The sequence below is a fragment of the Pseudorca crassidens genome, chromosome 4, assembly GCF_039906515.1.
Source record: "Pseudorca crassidens isolate mPseCra1 chromosome 4, mPseCra1.hap1, whole genome shotgun sequence".
In the NCBI taxonomy this organism is placed as follows: domain Eukaryota; kingdom Metazoa; phylum Chordata; class Mammalia; order Artiodactyla; family Delphinidae; genus Pseudorca; species Pseudorca crassidens.
Window position 1 is genome coordinate 83,242,206 of NC_090299.1, and position 22,427 is coordinate 83,264,632.

General features: G+C 33.0%; 1 protein-coding gene across 8 annotated transcripts in view; it reads right to left on the bottom strand.

The window, feature by feature from the left end:
* Window positions 1–6,807: 6,807 nt before the first annotated feature.
* Window positions 6,808–22,427, bottom strand: part of EPHA5 (EPH receptor A5) — a 330,826-nt gene continuing 315,206 nt past the window's right edge. For 6 of the 8 annotated variants that reach the window (XM_067736164.1, XM_067736162.1, XM_067736163.1 and 3 more), the window contains 2 exons: window positions 19,404–19,559; window positions 6,808–11,598 (listed from right to left, as the gene is read on the bottom strand). In XM_067736164.1, coding sequence (XP_067592265.1) covers window positions 11,493–11,598; window positions 19,404–19,559 — 262 coding nt within the window. In that variant the 3' untranslated portion in view covers window positions 6,808–11,492. Of the gene's footprint in view, window positions 11,599–18,004; window positions 19,560–22,427 lie in introns of those variants that run through there. The other 2 variants (XM_067736168.1, XM_067736166.1) reach the window with 1 other exon arrangement.

A 22,427-nucleotide genomic window follows, 5' to 3' on the forward strand; every position in this document is an offset into this window, starting at 1 on the left:
AGAACTATGCTGGGTGATAGGGATACAGCAGTCAGCAAAAAAGACTTGATTTCTACTTTTATCGAGCTTATATTCCAGAGGAAAAGAAAAATAATAAACAAGCAATGAAATAAGCAATATGTTTCAAAAATCAATATATATTTGCAAGGTTCTTTGAGAAAAGTCGGGCATGGTGTGATACTTTTAGACAAGCTGAGTAACCCAACAGACATTTAGTCAGGGACCTTAAGAATAAGAATAATGAGGCATACAAAGTTCTGGGGAAGGAGTGTTCCTGGTATAGGAAACAGCACATACAATGATCTTGAGGTAGACCGTTGCTTGCAGATCTCTGTGAAAAGAACATCGATAGTATGAGGTAAGTATTGTCCATATTTATTGCAGATGAAGAGGCTGAGGCATAGATATATACACTAACTTTCCCAAGGTCACACAGCTAGTAAGTGACAGAGCCAGATTTTGCACTATTCTATAGGATCCCAGAGCCCACGGTCTGGATCTTGATTGATTAACATAAAAGTGCTTAAATGAATGAGAAAATGAATAAATGAGCTTTAGAAAAGGGATCTATATAGACCATTAAAGCTCATCTGATCAGCCAAAATATCAATACTAGTCCAATAATAGGAATGTTATTTAAGGTAAAAACCATGTGAATGATAGCCACTACAGTGATACAGGCATATGATGCCAGCAGCTGAGGATAAGCTTTGAGTTTAGGTTTAAGACAATAAATTGTGCTAAAAATCCTATTGTGAAAGCAAACCTATTAGATTTCACATCTATATAATTTCTTTCATAGTTAGATGACTCCTTACTATTTTTTTAAAGCTCTTCTCTATGATAATACCATTGTTTTACTTACATAGTAGAATTTGTGAGGTGGTTAGAATAGTTTTCTATTTAGTTCATAAAAAAATAGAAATCATATGGTATTATCTCTAGATTCCACTATGTTATGAAGCTATTATCATCAATATATTTTATCCTCTGGCTATGAGATACGAGAAGTTAATCTCCTAAAAGTAATATCTCAGAAATACTCCCTAAGACTTAACCTCTGGAAAAATAAGTGAAAATAGTAGGAATGTCCTATTATAAATTGTTTGCTTGCAAATATAAGATGTCACCGACTAGAGATATTCAATCATTACTTTAAGTCATGATTTTAAATATTTTATGGTAGGTAGCCCTTCAAGAATTTAATGAAGATCGTGAGTCCTTTCCTTCCAAAATTCCACGTTCGCAATTTTCCCCAATTCCCCAAGGCTATCGTCCATAGGCATTAAGTAATGTTAAAAAGGTTAATAACACTTATTTTAAGACCTTTGGTTCTAGGTCATTTCTTTGGAAATATCTACGTAAAATTACCATATGTATTTCCTTTATTTCATTTATTCTCTACTTTTCTGAGTACTATATATATGTACTTCTAGTTTTATACTTCTCTCTTTTTTTCACATGACACATAACATTCTTAATTTAAAGTTTAGCAAAATGCGTGTGTGCGTGTGTGCATGTGCACACACGCGTGTGGAATGTTTTCTTGATTTTCAGTCTTATTTCCAGGTCCCAGCCTTTTTTCCTCAGTCCCTCAGGGTTGATGCATTGTGCTGATGCACTCGTTTCTAATAAGATGCCCACACCATCAACAGCTGCTTGTTACACATTTCTTTTTTCTCAGAAAATATCTGTTCCCCCAGTCTGCTGCCTTCCTTGGCTAAGAATATTTGAAGAGTTCTATAACTTTTAATATCAAATGACATATTCACCAGGGTAATAATTTTTGTTTTAACGTTTTATTCTGTAACCTCTTAATTGAGGGCCATATCTTAAGTAACAGAAAATAATGAAATATAATACATATTTCAAAGAGAGTGAATTTGAGTAATTCATTTTTATATGTCTTAGGACCCACCTGACTCCATGCAGCTGCATCATAATTGTGCTATTGCATTGGTCTCCAGGAAAAGTAGGCATGAGTATGGATGGATCATTGTTCAGATACAATGTACTGATACAGATACATCCCAGAGTGGATATCGTCTTGTCATTGAATCCCCACAGTAACATAGGTTGAGAAAATAATAGCATTCTTACGATTAACTTGGTAAGTGGTCACGCAGATTAGAATTACCATGTGGTAGTAGTAATAATCCCTACCAGCTAAAAGTGTTCCATGGTCACACGTTTGGGGAATCATTGAACTAAATTTAGTTGAGGCTTTGTATTTCTAGAATGTTTTGTGAAGCTCTAATAAAGGATAATACAAGCAAAGTTTTCAAAACCTATTTGACTTTGACCTTTGGACCACTTTTTTTTTTTTTTCATGAAGGACAAGGACCATTTATTTGTTGGAAACTGTTTTTCTATATTATGGACAATCAGGACTATGTGCTTTGACAGAACATGAAGGCACGGTTCATGAATAAACATGGGGAACATTCTGCAAATCTTGAGAATGACCTGTGCTTCACCACAAAAGTTAGATCATAATTTCTTGCCCCTTCTTCAGAATTAACAAAGCGAAGGACTCAGAAGTCTGCAATATACCTGCCCTGAAAACACATTTAGGCTGCACATTTCTGAAATACCTGGTTTGAAATTAATACTCATTATAATTGTATTTCACATATATGTAGGAAAAAAAAGGATGATTGAAAAACTTTGTTGTTTGGTCTGACCTCCATACCTGATATGGTTAGAGCTGTTACTACTCCAAGGAAGATACAGTAAATCATTTTACTTTATCCTTATATCAGAGTGGAAACCCTTCAAGGCTTATCGTTTCATTTGAATGTATAAATTTTTATTTTCTTTAAAATATATTTTTTAGCATAATCCAAGTCAATTTGTTTGCTGACATGGTTCAGAATACCTTCTCTAAGGGGTATGTCTATTTATTTGTACAAAGGGCCAATCTGATGTTTCTAATTTTTTCTTTCATGATCCAAAGTTACACTATTTTATAAAATTTTGGATAAAATGTGCTGTATAATATTTATAACTGTTTGCTCAATCGTGTAAGATTCCTATTAAATCCCCATCATAAAAATGCATAAGTTAAAGTATCAAGGAAGAGGGTCTCTTTGGTTCCGGGTGATATATTTAATTTTCTAGGCTATGTTTCCTACTTAGAGTTATCTTTGACTTTTTCTTATTTTTTCTACATTTGCTGGTGATACATCTGAGAAACATTTTCAATATGAAACTAATAAAATTTTATAAGTTTTAGATGGAGCTGAGGGTAGAGAAAATTTAAAATATAAATTTTAGATCTCTCCTTTTTTAACTACATATAAAGTAGTATCTTCTACTGGGAGTATGGAATAAGATATAAGTTGTGTTGAAGGTAAGGAAGTCAGTTTGGGATATACTGATTTTAAAATGCATACATTACAGCCAGTTGGAGAGCTTTAGTAAAAATTTATACACATGGAGTTATATTTTGGGAGAAAGATTGGTGCTTGAGATTCAGTATGGAATGCTATTCCAATATATGTTAATATTGAAGACTTGTGAGTTGATACAACTTCCAAGGGAAAGCATATAGCATGGGATGGGAAGAGTACCCACAATTTCAGTATTTGAAAGGAAGGCAGAATAATAAAGGATAGTGGAAAGGATTGAAAATAAATGGCTAGAAATGTAGGCAAAGCAAGAAAGCTCTTGGATGCCAAGAAAGGGGGGATATTTAAGGTGGACATAACATCGAAAGGGCCTTCTTAATGTTGTTAAGACATTAGTCAAGATGAGAATAGAGAGACTGAAGAAAAAAGATCAGTAAAATATGCCATCAGGCCCAAGGGCCACAGGGGGGTCATTTGAACATTTGATCACTTTTAAATAAAACAAAACAAAATAACACAATACACTGTTCTGCTTTATCTATATAAACTCTATCTCAGAAAAACTAAAGAGTTAATGAAGGGAAATTAGTCTTTATAAAAGTAGTATAGCATGAACAAAGAATGATGAAAATCACCATCTTGAAATTATTAACAAATAATTACTTGGCAATGGTCAATTGCTGTTAACATAGCAGAAAGATAGTTTGACTTTGTGTACTGATGGAAGTACACAAAACTACCTATGATGCATTCTTTAAAAAATCAAACCTGAATCTGACTGCCAATTTACAGGAAATAAAGGGAACATTTGGATATTGATTTAAGGGAACTGTAAAAAAAGGTATGATAAAACAGGGGAATACTGATTGGATATTTAAAAATATTTTTAAAGTTTATTAAATTTTAGGTAGGGTAATGGTATTACGATTATATTTTTAAAATAATCCCTCCATTTTGGAGATGCACTCTGAAATATTTATTTATGAAATGATATAATATCTGGGCCTTTTCTTCAATCTAGGAGAAGAGATAGTGGAGTTATGTACAAAACAAGATTGGTATTGAGTTGATTATTGCTGAAGCTGGCTTACATGTACAAGTGAATTTATTAAAATTTTATCAATTTTTATTTGAAAGTTTTGATAATATTATGTTAAAACAAATACAGAATGAAAGGAATGATTGCAGTGAAATTAAAGAGAGGAAGAGATAAGAAAATCGAGGTAATTCTCTTACATGTTTTGATAGTGAAGAGATGGCAAAGTAGGATATATAAAGATACATAATATTTACTGAAGAATTATTATGTGGTGGACACTACTTTCACTCTATGTCGATATCTTTAGGTTATTATAACAGTCATGTTATTTCCTCACTTAATAGATGAGGTACCTGAAGGCAGGGAGGTTAAATGGCTTGTCTGAGTTCATGCAATTGTTAAGTGACAGATCAGGATATGAAATGTTGGCTCCAGACAACCATGGTGCTCTGTACTCCGTCACACGGTGTAGAGGAGGAGTAATGGGGCCAGGGAGACTGAGGATATTCAAGAGCAATGGATGGAACAGATTCCAAAGCATGTAGGAGAGTGTAATCTGGAACTCAGGGGCAGTAGGGTTAACTTTAAAAGAGAGAAGGGATATATGAATGAGCTATGTGATCTGGATGAAAATCACTTAAACTTGCATAGGCTCCATTTCTATCTTTGGTCAAAAGAAAAACAGAATAAATGTCTCAACTGTTGTGAGGATTGAATGAAGATTTTTACTTTCTGGAAATTTAGAATCATTAAGAAACTTCAAACTGAAATTAATAATCCCAACAGATTTGTATTTTTCATAACCAACTATTAAAAAATTAGATGGATGATTTAAGAATAACTCTTGCTGTGAAAAAATTCATCTATATTTCAGCATTTTTGCCAACTTCATTCCAATTGCTAGTTTTTAGCTGCTGAATTCAAGTAGAATACATTTGATATTTTATATAGAACTCTGCTTAATTTGAATGGCTACTGTGGATTTTCAGAAACATCAACTTATTTTACTTTTGGTAATAATAATTTGGTAGTAAATCACCTGTAGACTTCAAAGTTTCATAGAGGAATTTCAGCTATCATGGATGGAATTAAGTAATATATATTTATTACAATTTCCTAAGCTTGTAAGTGAGAAAACTATGACATATGCTAGAAAAATACTCTGAATTAGATTGTGCTGCTACTCAGTGGAAGAATCACAAATAAGAAAAACTTTTTTTGATTCCCAAAGTCTGCTTATTCTGAAAACTGAATATGTTAGAAATGTAATCAGTCAGATCCTGGTTCCCACCTAAGGTTTACACTTTGCTTTGGAAAAGTGTGCACATCATTTTTTTTCACTAACCATTAGTTCCTGCATCAATTAAATTAACAGGTTGGCTTAAATTAATCCATTACCTAGATAGCACGGGGTGGAATCAGAATAGTGTGGTAGAAAGTACATGGGTTTGGTCTCAAATAAATGTGGGTTTCATCCTACCTTTGAAAAGAAGTCAGACTGGGCAATTTCTTGACAGCTTTGAGTCATTGTTTCCTTATGAGTAAAGCAGAGACAATAAAATGTATCTCAAAGGTAAGTGTAAAATTTCTAATACAAAATAGTGCGTTCTTATTAAATGTTAATTAACTTTTCCACCACCACCCCATCACTCCTACCTGGTCAAAAGTGCCTATGGATTGGGGGAAAATTCCTTTTATCACAGGATCTTTACCTCTGTAGCAAAGCAAGAGTAAGAATTGTCTACTTGCTGAGAAAGAACTCATAGTCTTTACATGAGAGTAAAGCAAATAGCATATGATTTCCCTTGTAATAGTGATTTTCTGCATAGACAAAGGGGTTATGGATAATTTCCAGAGGCATGGTGATGTCACTTTTTATGAATTAAGTGCAAACAAAATACAAATATGATTCATTTCCTCGAATACAGCAGATTGTTTGTTATGCTTTTTACAAAAGGAGACCAATATGATACAATACACAGAGAAGAAGAGGGAGTGTTTGTACTTAATGACATCCCTTCCTGTAAGAATGCAACTCCTCCACACTCTGCCACAAGCAGATGCTTGTTGATAAGAACGTCATCAGAAAGTCTCTTTTTGCAGACGGTACACACAGTTTTCTGTTTGTTTGGTTTTTTTTCTTTCAAATAATGTTGTATAACACTGTCACAATTAAACTTCTAATTAGGTTTCACATAGTTATGCTCATGTCCAACAATCTCAGTGTCAAACTCTAGTTGCAAAAAATATTTGAATGCAAAGATTCGTGAATATGTCTTTGAGGAAAAGAGATGCTGATTGCACTTTAAATATTTAGCATAAGAAATTCCAACATGTTTAGCAGAAGGAACTGAAATCATTATACAAAGACTATAAGTTTAAAGTCTTTTGGGGGAGGGTTAAGCATGACAATCGGAATTAACTGTATTCAAGTGTTTTTTTATTTTCTGAAAAAATATAAAATTTCATATCTTACACTACAAAAACATGTACACAAACCAAATGCACATAGAGCTTCAAACGGAGAAAAAATACATAAATGCTAATTCTTCCTTGAATTAATGTTGAGGCAGGGACTTGAGATATCCCAATGCCTAACATAGAATAATGCTATACAGCTGCTTCTGACTTGCCTGAAACTAAAACATTCTAATAAACATATTAACAAATGACTGAGTCTAAGTTTTATTCTCAGACTATTATAAATGTAAATTTTTACACTTTTAAATAATAAACTGTAAAACTATTAGCATCTAAAGATGCACAAACATGTTGACCACTGAAACTTCTACTGTTAAGATAGCCCAGCTTGAATAAGTATCACATTTTTTGCCACCTTCAATTTTTTTCATTTACATTTAGAAGAAACAAATAACATTTGATTCTGATTATTATAAATAGACTCTTTAAGAACTGGTGTCTTTTCCTAAGCAATAATTATGTGGTCATTCTGAATAAGAACATTCAATCATTTATGTGTAAAAAGACTTCTTCATAAATCAACAAGAAATGAAAAGAAAGTTCTTATCTATTTCTTCTTTGATACGTTACTATATAATTAACAGCATAATAGAGAAAAATATTCAATGTAACCAGCTGTGCTACAGAGTTGAAAAAATGCTGACTTATTCTAGTTATTAATTTCAAATAAAACTAGCACTTTGATTGTTTATTCATTATCATCATCATCATTTTATTGTACCTACTTTTTATTTTGAGGTTAAACATCTGTCAGGACATAAGCAAAGACAGTTTACTATCATATTTAGCTTTCTTTTTTCTTTATTTTTAGAAAGGACAAAATGAGAAAAGGATCTTATTCTACTATGCAACATCATACATCTAGTAAATTTCTAACATCTGACTCAAATGGCATTTGCCATCTAATGTACAATTACAGCCAACAAATGTCTTCCACAGGTAAATATCTCTGCTTGTGCTTTTGAGAACCCACTTTAAATGGGAGAAAGAATGGTGTTAAAAAAATCTTTAACTTTCACATGGAGATTAAATAGCAGACATGCAAACACATTAAGTGCTCAACTGATATTAATTTTCCATTTTAAACTTGAGATAGGAAACTATTTCTTCACCATTGCACACTGGTTAAAACTCTTACAAACTCAGTTAAGGATGTTTTGCATTGTTTTCGCAACTCTGAAACTAATAATGCTGACCACATTTAAGTTTAGGTAGAATATTGGAATATAATTTTTATAGTAATCCTACAATTTTAGAACACTGACTTGGTGATTATAATACAAGAAATAAAAGACCATGCACATTCATTTTTTTTAAATGGGAAAATCAAAATTTTTACATTTTTACATACAATTCATACATTTCAACAGCCAAGAAGAACTGATTATGTCATTTTTACATGTGAGCAAATGGCAAGATTAGAAAACAAATTATGATTGATAAAAGTAGAATTGAGTGACTTCGACAGATATCAGTAAGTTGAGAATTACTCCCTGCTTTTACCTCTTTTTCAAAGTTAAACACTGAGAAAGACTTATGCTTTAAAGGTATTGTTACTGATAGTTAAAATAACATTGTTTAATTTGACAAATCTATCTTATGTACTAAAATTATTGAATCTATATTTTATTTTTGTTGTCTGGTAGGTGACGATATGAACCAAAAGGATAAATCACACAATCAAGATTTGTCAAACCTTACCCTGGGTTACTGCCTTGTTGCATTTCACAAAAGCTGCCTCTCTCCTTGTTCCACTTCTCACATTTATAGATGAGATTGGCACTTCCCAATTGGTGATATATCGAGTAGTGAACAAATATTTTTGAAAGAAATTCTTTCTTCTTTTTTTTGGGGGGGGGAGGCGGGAGTGCATCTTCTAAAATCATATTGACATTCCTTAGAAAGTCTCAACGAAAGTGAGATATGGATGAAAGCTATGTGTTTATTTAACTTTCATCTCAATTTACTTTACAAAATATACATTAAGGTTGCAAAGGAAGGAAATAAATTTGATCGAAATTAATTTATAATGTTCTTTTGTGAAAAAGAGAAAATCTGCATTGTAACTTCAAATTCCAATCACTTAGATATATTCCGTCCTGACCTCCGAATCATCTTTGAACACATAAAGCTGGAAAACAATTTAAGTATATTTGTTATGTATAAGTAATTATGAGTCCATCAACTCTAAAATTTATGGTCATTTCTCTTTTAAATCAATAAATTTATTCTTACTTTGAAGTTTCTCAGTTGTTACTTTATCACTTATATTTGGTTGGTTTTACTAAATTCAATAAATGCAACACAATCTCCAATTATTTTGTACAAAAGGAATTAGTTTAGTTACTTTTTTGTTTTCTGAAACAAACAAATGCATCTTTCATAATGGTGATTTTATCAAGACAAAGTTAAATCCATCTCTCTCTATTTTCTCTGGAAATTTCACTACTATAGAGTATACTTAAGCATAGTTTGTGTGGACCCATGGTACAGTACAGACTCAGTAAAGAATTATAGCCCTAATTGGACGGGACTCAATATATCATTTGAAATTGCTTAAAACTTCCCTTTTTCCCTATATTCTTTAGCAAAGAGATACTTAAGTAAAAGGTGGGCAGGGTAGAAAGAAGGTACGTCCCCAAAGTTTATTCTTGTATATGCTAACATTTGACTGAAACAGGCACTTGGGAAAGAGAGAGGGAGTACCAACAATATAATGCTGGTATATTCTCTATGGATGTCACTAATCCAAGCTACTCCAGTATAACTATTGCCACTGATAACCAGAAGTAGGCTGTATTTTGCTTAAATGCTGTGCTCTTTGAATAATCACATGTCATTCATGATTTATAAAGTGTAATCATACAAAAAAACTTGGTTATTTCACCAAGGAGCTCAGTTTTGTTCAAGTTCTAATGACGGTTCAAATATCAGTCTTCACCAAGTGTGGTATATAGAATGTACATAGGACATATATTTCTTAATAAGGCCAGTTAAATAACACTTTAGATTGGCTCATCAAAATAAATTCAGTTCAGTGTAACTGAATACAAGATGAAATTACCAAATGAATAAACTGCCATCAACAAATAAAACTGTCAAGTCTTGCCATAGAGAAAATTCTAAAGGGAAAAATATATACATATGTATTTGTCATCATTCCATTGCTGCTTTAGTATCAAAATTTCTTAGAGCTGAGCCACAAGGGAAATGGTTACCAAGGATTAACACTTAGGGGTAATGCTTGGTGCTATGTGCTGGATTTAACAACATTAACAGAAGTCTGCACAGTTAAATCCTTCTACATCCTGCTGAAAACGTGCCCTTCGGTGTCAACTTTGCTTGACAAGATATTTTCTGGGACTCAGAAAGGTGAAATTTCTTACAGGGGTGCAAGATTAATGGCTAGAAGAACTGCATTATCACAGATATCACAAAGTATTTTTAAAACGCCAAAGGGGATTTAGTCTTTTAGACATTTCCTGTTGGTGAATAAAGAGATTTAGTAGCTTTTAGACACATGAGAGGAAAAAAGACACAAGCTTGGGTTAAATTTTGTTTTAAGCTTCCCTATTTCTCCGATTCCTAATACACTCTGGAACACTTGTTCCTGAATGTTGCTAAAATTAAAACACTATTAACAATGCAAGCAGAATGGTAATACACACATGTGCAAGCCACACACACACAGAGCTCCAACTTAAATTGATTCCTGGGTATATAGCAAATTATACAGTATATTCACATTTATTACCTAGTAGTTTCTAGAAGAACAACTATAAGTAAATTTTATAACACAGAAAAATAAATATACACCCTGTATTGTACTTGTCCTTGATCAAGCAACATGTTTATACACTAGTTTCTATAACTTAACGCTGTGTAACAGCATTTAAAATTACAAAAGAAGATATCTATTTAGAAATTATCTAACCATATTGCTCTTCAATACACTTATGTAGACAATTAAGACTTGAAGTTTGAAGTAAACTTCAGTAAACTGCAGCTTTTGTTAGCCCACAAATGGCTATAAAACTTTTCCTTTCAAACAGATTCTTGGAAATTTTGAAAAGGGCTGCCTTCTTTCTATAAAGGTGCTATAGGGGCTTCCCTGGTGGCACAGTGGTTGAGAGTCCGCCTGCCGATGTGGGGGACACGGGTTCGTGCCCCGGTCTGGGAAGATCCCACATGCCGCGGAGCGGCTGGGCCCCTGAGCCATGGCCGCTGAGCCTGCGCGTCCGGAGCCTTTGTGAGAGGGGCCCGCATACCGCAAAAAAAAAAAAAAAAAAAAAAAAAAAAAGGTGCTATATATAGTTATATATTTCATGTATAAAATTTTGTAGAAGTAGTGAGAAGGATTTTGTTGTAATATAAGATGTTTAACCTCATGTTCTTATTCCATGCAGGTTATATTTGCTTCATGAAAAATGAAGATATTGAGAGGAAGATAAAGAGATTTTAGTAAAACACTGATCACAAATTCTGTGGCTGAAACAAACGCTTTCTTAAGGTTTAGAAATCACTGAGTTTTCCCTTTTACCCCCTTTTTTGTTAAAATAAATCTCAGGGCTTGTTTACAAAGTGCAGAATCATTCACTTGACGAAGTGACAATTAACTGAAGTTACAATGGCACCATCCTGTTGACCAGCTGCACCTTCATTTCTTGAAGGCTGTTCATAATCTTCTTCTGGTGACCAACAAGAGTCACTCCAAGCCGTCTCAAATCCCTGCATGAAGAAAGCACACATTGGATGTATGTATTGATTCAATTTGTAGCACACCTCAATATTTCACGCTGGCAAAGAGGCAAACATTTTGCAGAAACTAATTAGATTACAGTCCCAATTTAGACATACAGGGTCCAGTTTTCAAAAGCAGGCTCTAAAATTGTACCTGAAAATCTGTTTGCAGTCAAAGATATATTTACAACAAGGAGTGATATATTATACATTTGCCACCCTTTTTGGACATGATTATTTTGGTGGCACAGAGCAATGAAAAAACAAATTTGCACATGCTTACCAATAAATATTTAAATTAAAGGGTACAATTTCATTGAACGGTTTTGAAAATATGGACCTATAATATGAACAAGCACTTTTTTTTTTTGCTAAAAGAAGGGAGCATAAAATATACTTTAAAAAATTTCATAGCTAAGCAGTTGAAGACCAAACTTTTCAAATGACTCAGTCAGCACAATCATCTTCTATAACAGATATCTTTAGGGGATAATCAGCACTACATTGCTCTTATAACACTTACAAATATTTTATTTTTTACTTGGAACCCAAAGTAGAGGAGCTTTCTTCCTTTATCAAATACATCTAGGCTCTATTGGCATTTAGAGCATTCTGAAGATTACACGCTATCAAGCAGTCTTTTTAGCCAAGATGCTCTCATACTGTTTCTTTTAAACAAGCTTATTATTCAAAAGAAAACTACAAATGTTTAGATTCCTAAACTACTAGCATATTATGGAGCTCAAGGCCAGTGCTCATGGTTTTTAAATGTTATTTCATAGGATATTCAGGAATTCTATTTTCCCAAAATATGCATTTGGCAAATATAATAATTCAGGTACATTTGGCAAATAATAACATTAATTATAAAAAATGAGCATTAACAATTCAAGATTTTTAAATGACAAGGGATGTTTGGTATGTTAGATTTTTTAGATAATTACTCTATTTAACACATTATGCTAAAAGTAGAATATTTTTGCATTCAGTAAGTGCATCAATTTCAGATTGTCTTAGAATTCTTTAGAATTGCACACAATGACACTAGAATTATTATATGTAAAATTGAATAGTTTTGGAAGATCAAAGAAATCTCTTATCAGAGGATACAAATTGAATAAAAGGGTACTTAACCTCCATGTGTATTATTATTGGAAATAATTATTTATCTAAATAATATCTTAGGTGTCTTTTTCTATTTATGTTTTCTTGATTTCTTATGAGAGTTTTAGCAAATGGCAAATAGCTAAAAAAAAAAAAAAAAAAGCAATCACTTGGCTAGATAACACAGCCAGTCTTAGCAGAACCGGGACTAAAACCAGGAATCTGACACCAAAGTCCATACTCTTAATTTCTCATTTCTCTGAGATATAATTTTGAGCAAAGAACTTTAAATTCCATGTAATTATTTATTCACTTGTAAAATGCGAACTCTGTGTATATAACATCAAATATCCAAAATTCTAAAAGAAAGAAGATATCTAATAAAGGAAACCAAACACTTACTTCTTTGACTGAAGCTATGGAAACACAATCTATAGAAGTATACTTCATGGCAACTACAGTTATGGGCTGTATAACTAATACTCATGTTTCCACATGTAATTTATGCATCATGAATTGTGAAGACAGGAGAATTCATGGGTGCTCACTACCAAACTTTGGACCTAAGTCAGGAGAAAAGAGTCTAAAATTTCTTAAACTGAAAGCAATTGACCTCTACTAGAGAATGTAAATAATTAGTACTTGAAATAAAGTTTAAAACATATGTTTTATCACATGCTTTATAAATCTACAGGTGATTCTGACAAATTCAGATTTGAAAGTACTGATTTAATATATACATACTTAAACTGCACAATTCATATGGCCAACCCAATTAATAGGAATGAGGCTTTGAAAATAGCTATTACAGTTTATTCTGAAAGACCTGAAAAAATTTTACAGGTTTTCCTGCTCAAACAGGGTGGACTTTGCATATACAATATCAAAACCTTAATTTGAAGTGTGTATCTATGGCGGGGGGCATGGGTGTATGCGTGTATGTATTCCATATTCCAACTCTTGGTTGTTTTGTCTAACTCATGAAATCATTAGTTTGACTTATTTTTGTTTCCACTGTCTTAACCTGTTATTATATTATATGTAAGTATAACCTCATTCTCTGCAAATAACCACAAGAAAGACTCTGGTTCAGTGCTTTGGGAATTTAAATTTTTTGTGGCATCTATATCATGCTAAAGAATGAATGTTTTAAGGAATTGTATTGGATTAATACAGTTATAGAGTTTGTGTTTACAGGCAAATAAAACCTGTCCTTCTTCAGAACATTTCATATATCTAGATTTTAAATTAAATTTGGTTGAATTTTCCCAAGCATAAAATTTTATTTAGGATCATCTTATGATCTGATTATCCCCTAAGATTCATACGGAAGGTCAGACCACTGAAATTCTCTCTCTCCTTCTTCCTCTCTCTCCCTCCATCTCACCTCCCACCTCTACCCCTCCTTCCATGGGATAAACGGAATTATGAGAACACAGCATTGAGTTTTACATACTGCCATAAATTATGTCTTTAATGGAATGCTGTTGTTTTTAAAATCTGATCTGTCATTTCAAAAGCTGTCAAATTAATGTGCAGAGATTTAGAAAGTAGCATTTATAATGCATGCAATATACATTTACCTTTATACAATGTGATTTACAGTTAAAAAGTGGGCAGAAATAAGATTATTAATGCAGTTAAACTTGTTCTCAGCAGCAAAGTAGTTTCTTTAAAAATCCCATTTATTATTTTTCTAATAATACTACAAATGAGAATTAAAAAGGTATTAGAAAAACGTTTCTAATAAAGGCTAAGTAACTTTATTCCAATATTGATAAGTACATTAAAGTATTTTCTTTTATGTATTTTGTCTCACACTTTTGTGATTTCCAACAATTTCCATTTTACTCCTTAAAGTACATATTAAATGGTCAATTTAACAGTAATAATGTGAAAGAAATTTGATAAAACTGAAGTATTTTACATTTCATGATGAAGGTGCTGCTCTATTTGCAATGATTTTTGAAAAACTAACTTGAAAATGTATAAGATGTATTTTACTACTTCATTTTTCTATATAGGAATTTTTGTAGCAAGGCAAAGTTTTAGGTGTGTCCCCTTTACAAATATTATACTAATTTTTATCATGACCACGTGTAATCTTAAGTAATACCCAAAGCCAATTCTAATGATGATAAACTATATTTCAGCATAGGCCTATGAATCTAAACATGATGAGAATAGTATTGTTACATAAAAAATGATTTGGATTTTGTCAACAAAGCATGGTTAGTTTTAGAAACGCTGCAAATATAATGAATTGCCATTGTTGTGATGATATTCCAATCTTTTTTTCAAATGTTATTCCATAATATTAAATAATGGAAAACACTGATATTATGGTGCTAAAATGGCAGAATGAAAAATGGAGAATAACGAGAGGTGTTTAGTTGATATTGGAGCCAGCTCTTGATTATTCAGGATGTAGTTCATCCACTTGTAGAGGAAACATTCCCTTACATTCTTCTCCCTTCTGCTTTACACACCTTTTAGCCATATCATTGGTACTTAGCCCCACCAACACTGGCTGGATAGGAGAAGGGAGAAGAGAGTTTAATGAATATTCACTAAATTTCAGTGCTTATTCTTTTTGTCATAGTTTTATTATGCAGTTGTATGTTTGGACTTCTTTGGTTCACTTAAAAGAATCCTGATAATCATTATATATGTACTGTACAAGATAAATATACATATATTTGGCAAGAGAGAACTTAACCATGACCTGGTTATGTTTTTCAACGGTTGAGACCTTGTGAGGGTTACACTAGACATTTTAGCTTACTTATGTAGAGCACAGAGGATAGTAAGCACTCCTATGTGTATTTTAGGCATATAATAAATTATGCATAATGATAAGTTAAATTTATTTGAATTAGTGTGCACAAATTTTGGCTCTAGATTTGTGACACTTTCCTTTAAAATATTTTAAGACCTTATTTTAATAAATGATACTAATAGGAATCTCTTCAGCTTACACACAATTGATATAATATTTAAGTTCATTGGACTTTGCTCATTTTCTGAATAATCAAAAGTTGACAGTACTGGTCTGACAAGTTTAAAAAACAGCTGTAATACTGTCCTTAGTTCAAATCTTTGGATTCATTTTGCAACTCACCTCAAGCTCACAATTCCCCCTATCGACCATAACTCACTGCACTTAAACACCATAGTACAGATTGCATCATTACTGCTACAACAATTGTTCTAATATGAGTACTGTTCACAGAACAGCAAAGTTTAGGCACAGTGATCAGCAGACAGAAACATCTAAGGTTGAAAGCCACTTTCATTGAACACATTTTAACTCTAAGATCTTGAAATATTTCATTTCTATTCCACATCAAGCCATACGTGTATGTGCTGGCAAAAACAAAAAACAAAAAACATAAATAAAATTAAACCTTTATGAAGGAAATTTTCACCAAAGTATGTGGTTCTGAAAAACTGTAATTGTTTACTCTTCCTTATTCTAAACCCACCATGAGAACAAATTTAATGGCACAAATTATAGCACATTTTTCTTATGTAGGTATATGGCAGTTTGATCTTTTGCTTTATATTAATTAATTTTATTTTTTTTCTAAGCATTTATTACAGGTATGAATATTTCTTCCATTTCTCAGTTTCTATTATACTCTGGCAATAATACTGACACTAATATTTTATTTTTATTTTATTTTATTTTATTTTTTTTGCTGTACGCGGGCCTCTCACTGTTGTGGCCTCTCCCGCTGCGGAGCACAGGCTCTGGACGCGCAGGCTCAGCGGCCATGGCTCACAGGCCCAGCTGCTCCGCGGCATGTGGGATCTTCCCGGACCAGGGCACAAACCCGGGTCCCCTGCATCGGCAGGAGGACTCTCAACCACTGCACCACCAGGGAAGCCCAATATTTTATTTTATTATAGTATTATACAGGCTACATAAAATTATTGTTTAGATATAGGCAAAGACTATGTATATATAAATCATTAAGTAGTTAAGAGTTTGTCTTTACTGATATCCCAGTTCCTTTGCCATAGTCTTTAATAATGACTGACTTTTTTTGGTGAAAGGCTAGCAAAATGCATAGATAATTTTGTTTCTTATATTTCTGACCAAACAAGTAACTGATTACCCACTCTTTTGTGAGTTATTTAACATAATATTTTGATAAATATGTTCTTACTAATAGGAAAAAAATATGCTCAAAAACACAATAAACAGGACTTCCCTGGTGGTGCAGTGGTTAAGAATCCACCTGCCAATGCAGGAGACATGGGTTCAATCCCTGGTCTTGGAAGATCCCACATGCCACGGAGCAACTAAGCCCATGTGCCACAACTACTAAGCCTGCACTCTAGAGCCCTCAAGCCACAACTATTGAGCCCGTGTGCCACAACTACTGAAGCCCGTGTGCCTAGAGCCCATGCTCCGCAACAAGAGAAGCCACCGCAATGAGAAGCCCGCGCACCACAATGAAGAGTAGCCCCTGCTCGCCGCAACTAGAGGAAGCCCACGCGCAGCAATGAAGACCCAACTTGGCCAAAAATAACTAAATAAAAAATAAATAAATTTATTAAAAAAAAATCAGTCCTCCAATTCAAATATTTTAAAAAAACAAACAAAAAACCCCACAGTAAACAAGATGACATGTATTTAAAAGGTGTTGGACTCTCCAATAAATCAGCTTCACTGAGGTTAAGGTTGGCTGGCTCAGTTCCTAGTAAGGAATGTGTTATTATGGTCCCAAGCAATTGACACATGGTGACCAACATTCTCTGAACAGGAAGATGTTGGTAAGTCTCTTAATTTCACCTTACTCTTCTGGTCAGAGTAAATAAATTAAAACATAAAATATCTGACAGGAGGCAATATAACAGGAGGCAACAAGCTACCAAAGTAACAAAGAGAGAAGAAATTGAACCAAGTAGAGAAGAACTGACCAGACAAAAATACTGCAAAAGAGAAATGAGTTGCAGACCATCATAAGATGATAGAAGAAGCTATTAGGGCTTGAAAGAAAACACACAAAATGAGAGAGTTTAGAGATAGAAGGGAAAATAGGAAAGTAAAGAGAAAGGAATTAAAAGAAATAAGAAAAAGTGAAACCATAATTCTAAAACACTCAACATATTTACAGTATTTGGGGGCCCCAAAGAAAGTAAAACAGAGGTAGTTAATGCAAAAGCCATTGCTGGTGATTATAACTATTCTCTGAAGGGAGAAACAAAAAAAGTAGTGGATATAAATATATACATGTATATGTGCTATTTTAATAAAAAAAGAGACATCATTTAATGCAAATAGTTTTATTATATATTTACAAGTAATCTGACATCGGGTAGAAGAAATACCTACAGTATCATTTTAATATAAAATGACAAATGACTTTAATAAATTAAAATGACCATTTTTACAGAAAAATTAAAGAGCAATCATGTAAAAATAGTTTTAAATTATCAGTAAAATTTTCTATTTATTATTTTAAGTATAGCACAGATGAGTTTTTTGAGTGTCCAAAGAAATAATGGGCAAAGTATATGTGTCATCAAATATATATGATTTAGTGGTGATGGTGAAAATGAGATTCAATAAATTAAGATAGCCAGCTGAGTGGTGATTTTAGGTCCTTTTAGCTACAGTTATGGAGAAGAGAAATGCTGAGAGAATATGACATTAATTGGTGATAAATGATGGTACCCTGCTACCTTTTTGTGGATGGGCAGTGAATTCAATGAACCAGAGAATGCCAGAATAGAAATGGTGAGAACCAAGCATTCAGTGTTCATATTATGTGAAGTAATGGAAGAAGTTCTGTGGTTTAGTGCTTTAGAAGGTTCTACCATGTTTTAAACCTTACAACAATATTTTAACCTTTGAATTTGTAGGTAATTTGAACTAAGTTATCATTTTATTCACAGGTTAAAACATCATTCGTGTTAATGTAATCTAGATGTAACCACCATAACAACAGTTAATTTTCACAAATAACAAATATTAGGCTAAAGTAATTACACATACAGAGTATATAATAAGATACAAACAACTTACAAGAATTCAATATTTAACTCTAGTGATTTTTATTTAATAAGATTTGATAAACTTTATCTTAAACGTGCAAACAGAAAAGGGCACAATTGGTTCCACTGAGATTGTACCAAATAACAAATCAGAGGCAGGATCTAATATATCCTTGGATTGCAAGAATATAATATGCACCACTTAGAGAGTAAACAAGATTCCTGCCTGGGAAGCTTTGCTTAAGGTGATGTTACCTGGGTATTCATCAGAGCCAAAATTTAAGAGTATGTTTTGTTGTTATTTAGGGCTAGCCACACCAATTGTGCTTACAGTTTGTTTTGTTTTGTATTTACATTCATATAACATAGGTATCAGTATAAAAACTGTCAAGAAAACATCTTTTCCACAACACAAAGTACCAGTATTTTGCCAAGGAGATGTTATTCCAATTATTCAAATATGCAAATGTTATTTGTTTGAAGTAAAGAAGCAAAGATACTGGCCACAAGTAGCATTAACCATGCAGTTGTTAACAATACAGGCTAAAAATGAAGAGGCTTCTTTGAAAGCTGCCATACATGGACAAAGGTTAACTGATTTCCCTTGACCTCATCCAGATTGGTTTCTGAACAATTTTTCTCGCCCCAGCAATTATGTAAAAATTATCAGAAAAATTACTCACTCCAAGGTCACCTGAGCCACAGCGTCCATTGAACTGTATCCATTTTCCATGAAAATCTCTGTATATCGGCCCATTTTGATTGCTTCTAGCCATTCACCTACTGATCTGTAGGCCCCAGACCCCAGTGAGCCATGTTCTGCTAACAAATTAGGTACTCTAAAACACATAAAACACAAATATTAAAAGTAACATTTAAACTCTTTTGTAACAAATTATATTGTAATATTAGCTCATAATCAATGGATCTTTGAGTCTATAAGTATATTTATAATAGAAAAATATACAAATGCTAACAAGGAAGAAAGTAATTCAAAATACAGAACACAAAACAATCTGCTCAGATTTTTTCTATCGATAGTTAATGATGACTTATAATGGCTTGATATGTACATTAGCTAAAAATTCCATGTAGTAATTTAGATGTATTTACTTCCTAAAGCTGTTTTGTTTGTAAAAATAATATAGAAAATGCTACCGAATAGAGATATGCAGGATAATTTTTGTAAAGCCAATTGCTTCTAGACTTCACTAGAGAAACTCATGCTCATTTAAGCTACTTTCCAGGAGACCAGAAGTTAATTATCCTTTATATTATGCTCTTACATATACAGGGGTGCTTGTTAATTCACCTAATTACTGGTTAATTCCAGTAGTGGAACTGGAAAGCAAAATGTAACCCCCAATACATAAGAAAACTGAATAGAATTAATCAAACCATGTGATGCTCTTAACTATACTAAATTTATACACTTTGGCCAATAATATATGATATGATAATGATGATGAGGAAGATGATGATTTCTAGAAAGGTATCCTAAGGAAATAATCAGGAAAAATGGCAAAAAGTACATGTGCACATTTTTGCTAATGAAAGTAAACATCAAACGCAATTTAAATGTCCATCAGTGGGAGTTTACTTAAGTACATTTCAACCATAAGATATAGGACAAATACCTTTCTTTCTACTCATGTTCTCTGTACTTTCTCACATCCCATTTACACTTCAACCTACTTCAGTGTAGTTTCTTCCACACCAATTCTATAAAAATTGCTCTGGTTAAGGTGAGCAATGACCTCGATTTTATCAAAATCTGTGAAGATTTTCCAATATGTAAGATGACTGACCTTTCAGAAACATTCAACAATCACCACAACCACCTCCCTCTTGAAATATTACCTTACCTCAACCTTTTTTGAATCATTGTTCTTTCTTTTGTGGCTACCATAACACTGTATGTGTCTCTTCAATCTCTTTTGCTTGCTTCTTTGTCTGACTTTAAAATTTGGAGGTAGCCAGGACATGGCTCTATATCTTGTCTACTCAGACTATAACTTTATTCTACTTTAGGCAGTTTTACCCACTTTCATAGCATCTATTTTTTTCCGATTTTCATCTCCTGCCTAAATCTCTCATATATTCATATGCTTACTTCATGTCTCCATTAGTTCCTGGGGTTCTCATCACAACATGTCCAAAGCCACACTACTCATCTTCTCCACATCCAATTCTTCCTGAAGTTCTCATCTTTATACTCTATGATACAATAGTCTGCTCCTTCCTCGTTTTCAGTCCCCTCACAATCTATAATTGTGTGTACTATCCATTCGACTTCCAATATATTGCAAATCTGACCATTTCTATTTAATTTGTCACCACCTTAGTTCAAGACATCATCATGTCTTACCTGCACAAGCACTCTAGCTCATAGTTTTTCTGCTAAATTCTACTCTCACTTTCACAGTGTTTTTATTTTGTTTCTCTCTCTCCCCCAACTGTGTGTTGCTCAATGTTGTATAATCAGCACCTAGCCCACAGCATGACACAGAGTAGACACATGAATATTTATTGGATGAATAAGTGGACATTTGGTAGTAATTTGTAGCATTAAACACTACAGTCAAAGATTTGTTGAAGATAGAATGGAGTATAGAATCTCGAAGTTGAGATTATAGAAGATTTGCAATTTTTGGTAATAGCAAAGTCTGGAATATGACTATGAAAAAGAGTTCAAGGTGGGCTAGAGACCAAAATCATTGAAGGGGAAAATTTCAAGTATTGAGAGATATTTGAATATCATCTACATGGTTACTCAAATCACCTAGTTTTGTGACATGGGTTGGGATAGAGAGAAAGAGGCAGTGAATCAGGAACTAACACCTTCTAGAACCAGGATTTGTAGATGACTGAATAAAGATGGGGTAGTGAGAGATACAGTCCTCCCCCAGTATCTGCAGGGGATTGTTTCCAGGACCCCGCCCTCCACCCCATGGATACCCAAAACTATGGATGCTCAAGTCCCTTATATAAAATGGTGTAGTACAGTCGGCTCTCCACATCTGCACATACAGAGGACCAACTGTATAGTCTTAAGCTAAATCTATTTAAATGAAACCTAGCAAGCTGAATTCTACATAATACATACAAGGAAGTATGAAAGTTCTTTGGAGATTTTAAAGCTGCTCTCAAGCTGTAATGATGATGCTGATATAAATTAATACAATTTAGAACATAAAAATATATTTTTATGATTTCCTTTCCTTATATCTATTTGTGACAACTTAACATAACTCAGACAAGTAGATGAGAGAAACACAATATTTTAGATGACAATAAACAATTTAAAGCACTTATTTTGGGAACAACATAAGGAATGATCTCTAAGATGCATTCTCCAGTTGCTACCATAGAAAGTTAATGATGCCTGAACAGAGTTTGAAGATTCATTCCTCATTTATATTAAAAAATGACTTTTTGCCTAGTAAACAAATGTTATACCAGAATCATAGAACTTATGTAACTTTATCAACAAATTGTTTCTCATTTAGTTCATACTATGGGCAACCAATTCAGTTACCAGCAGGATACCTTTTCTTGTGGAGATAGACAACTGTCTTATAAATAGTGAAAATAACAATTGGGTAAATTTTCTAGTACAGAATCAAACTGATTTATTTTTTGAGAGGATAATTTTGTAATTTTTCAGGTAAAAGAGGTAAGAATGCTTTATATAATGTAACATTATT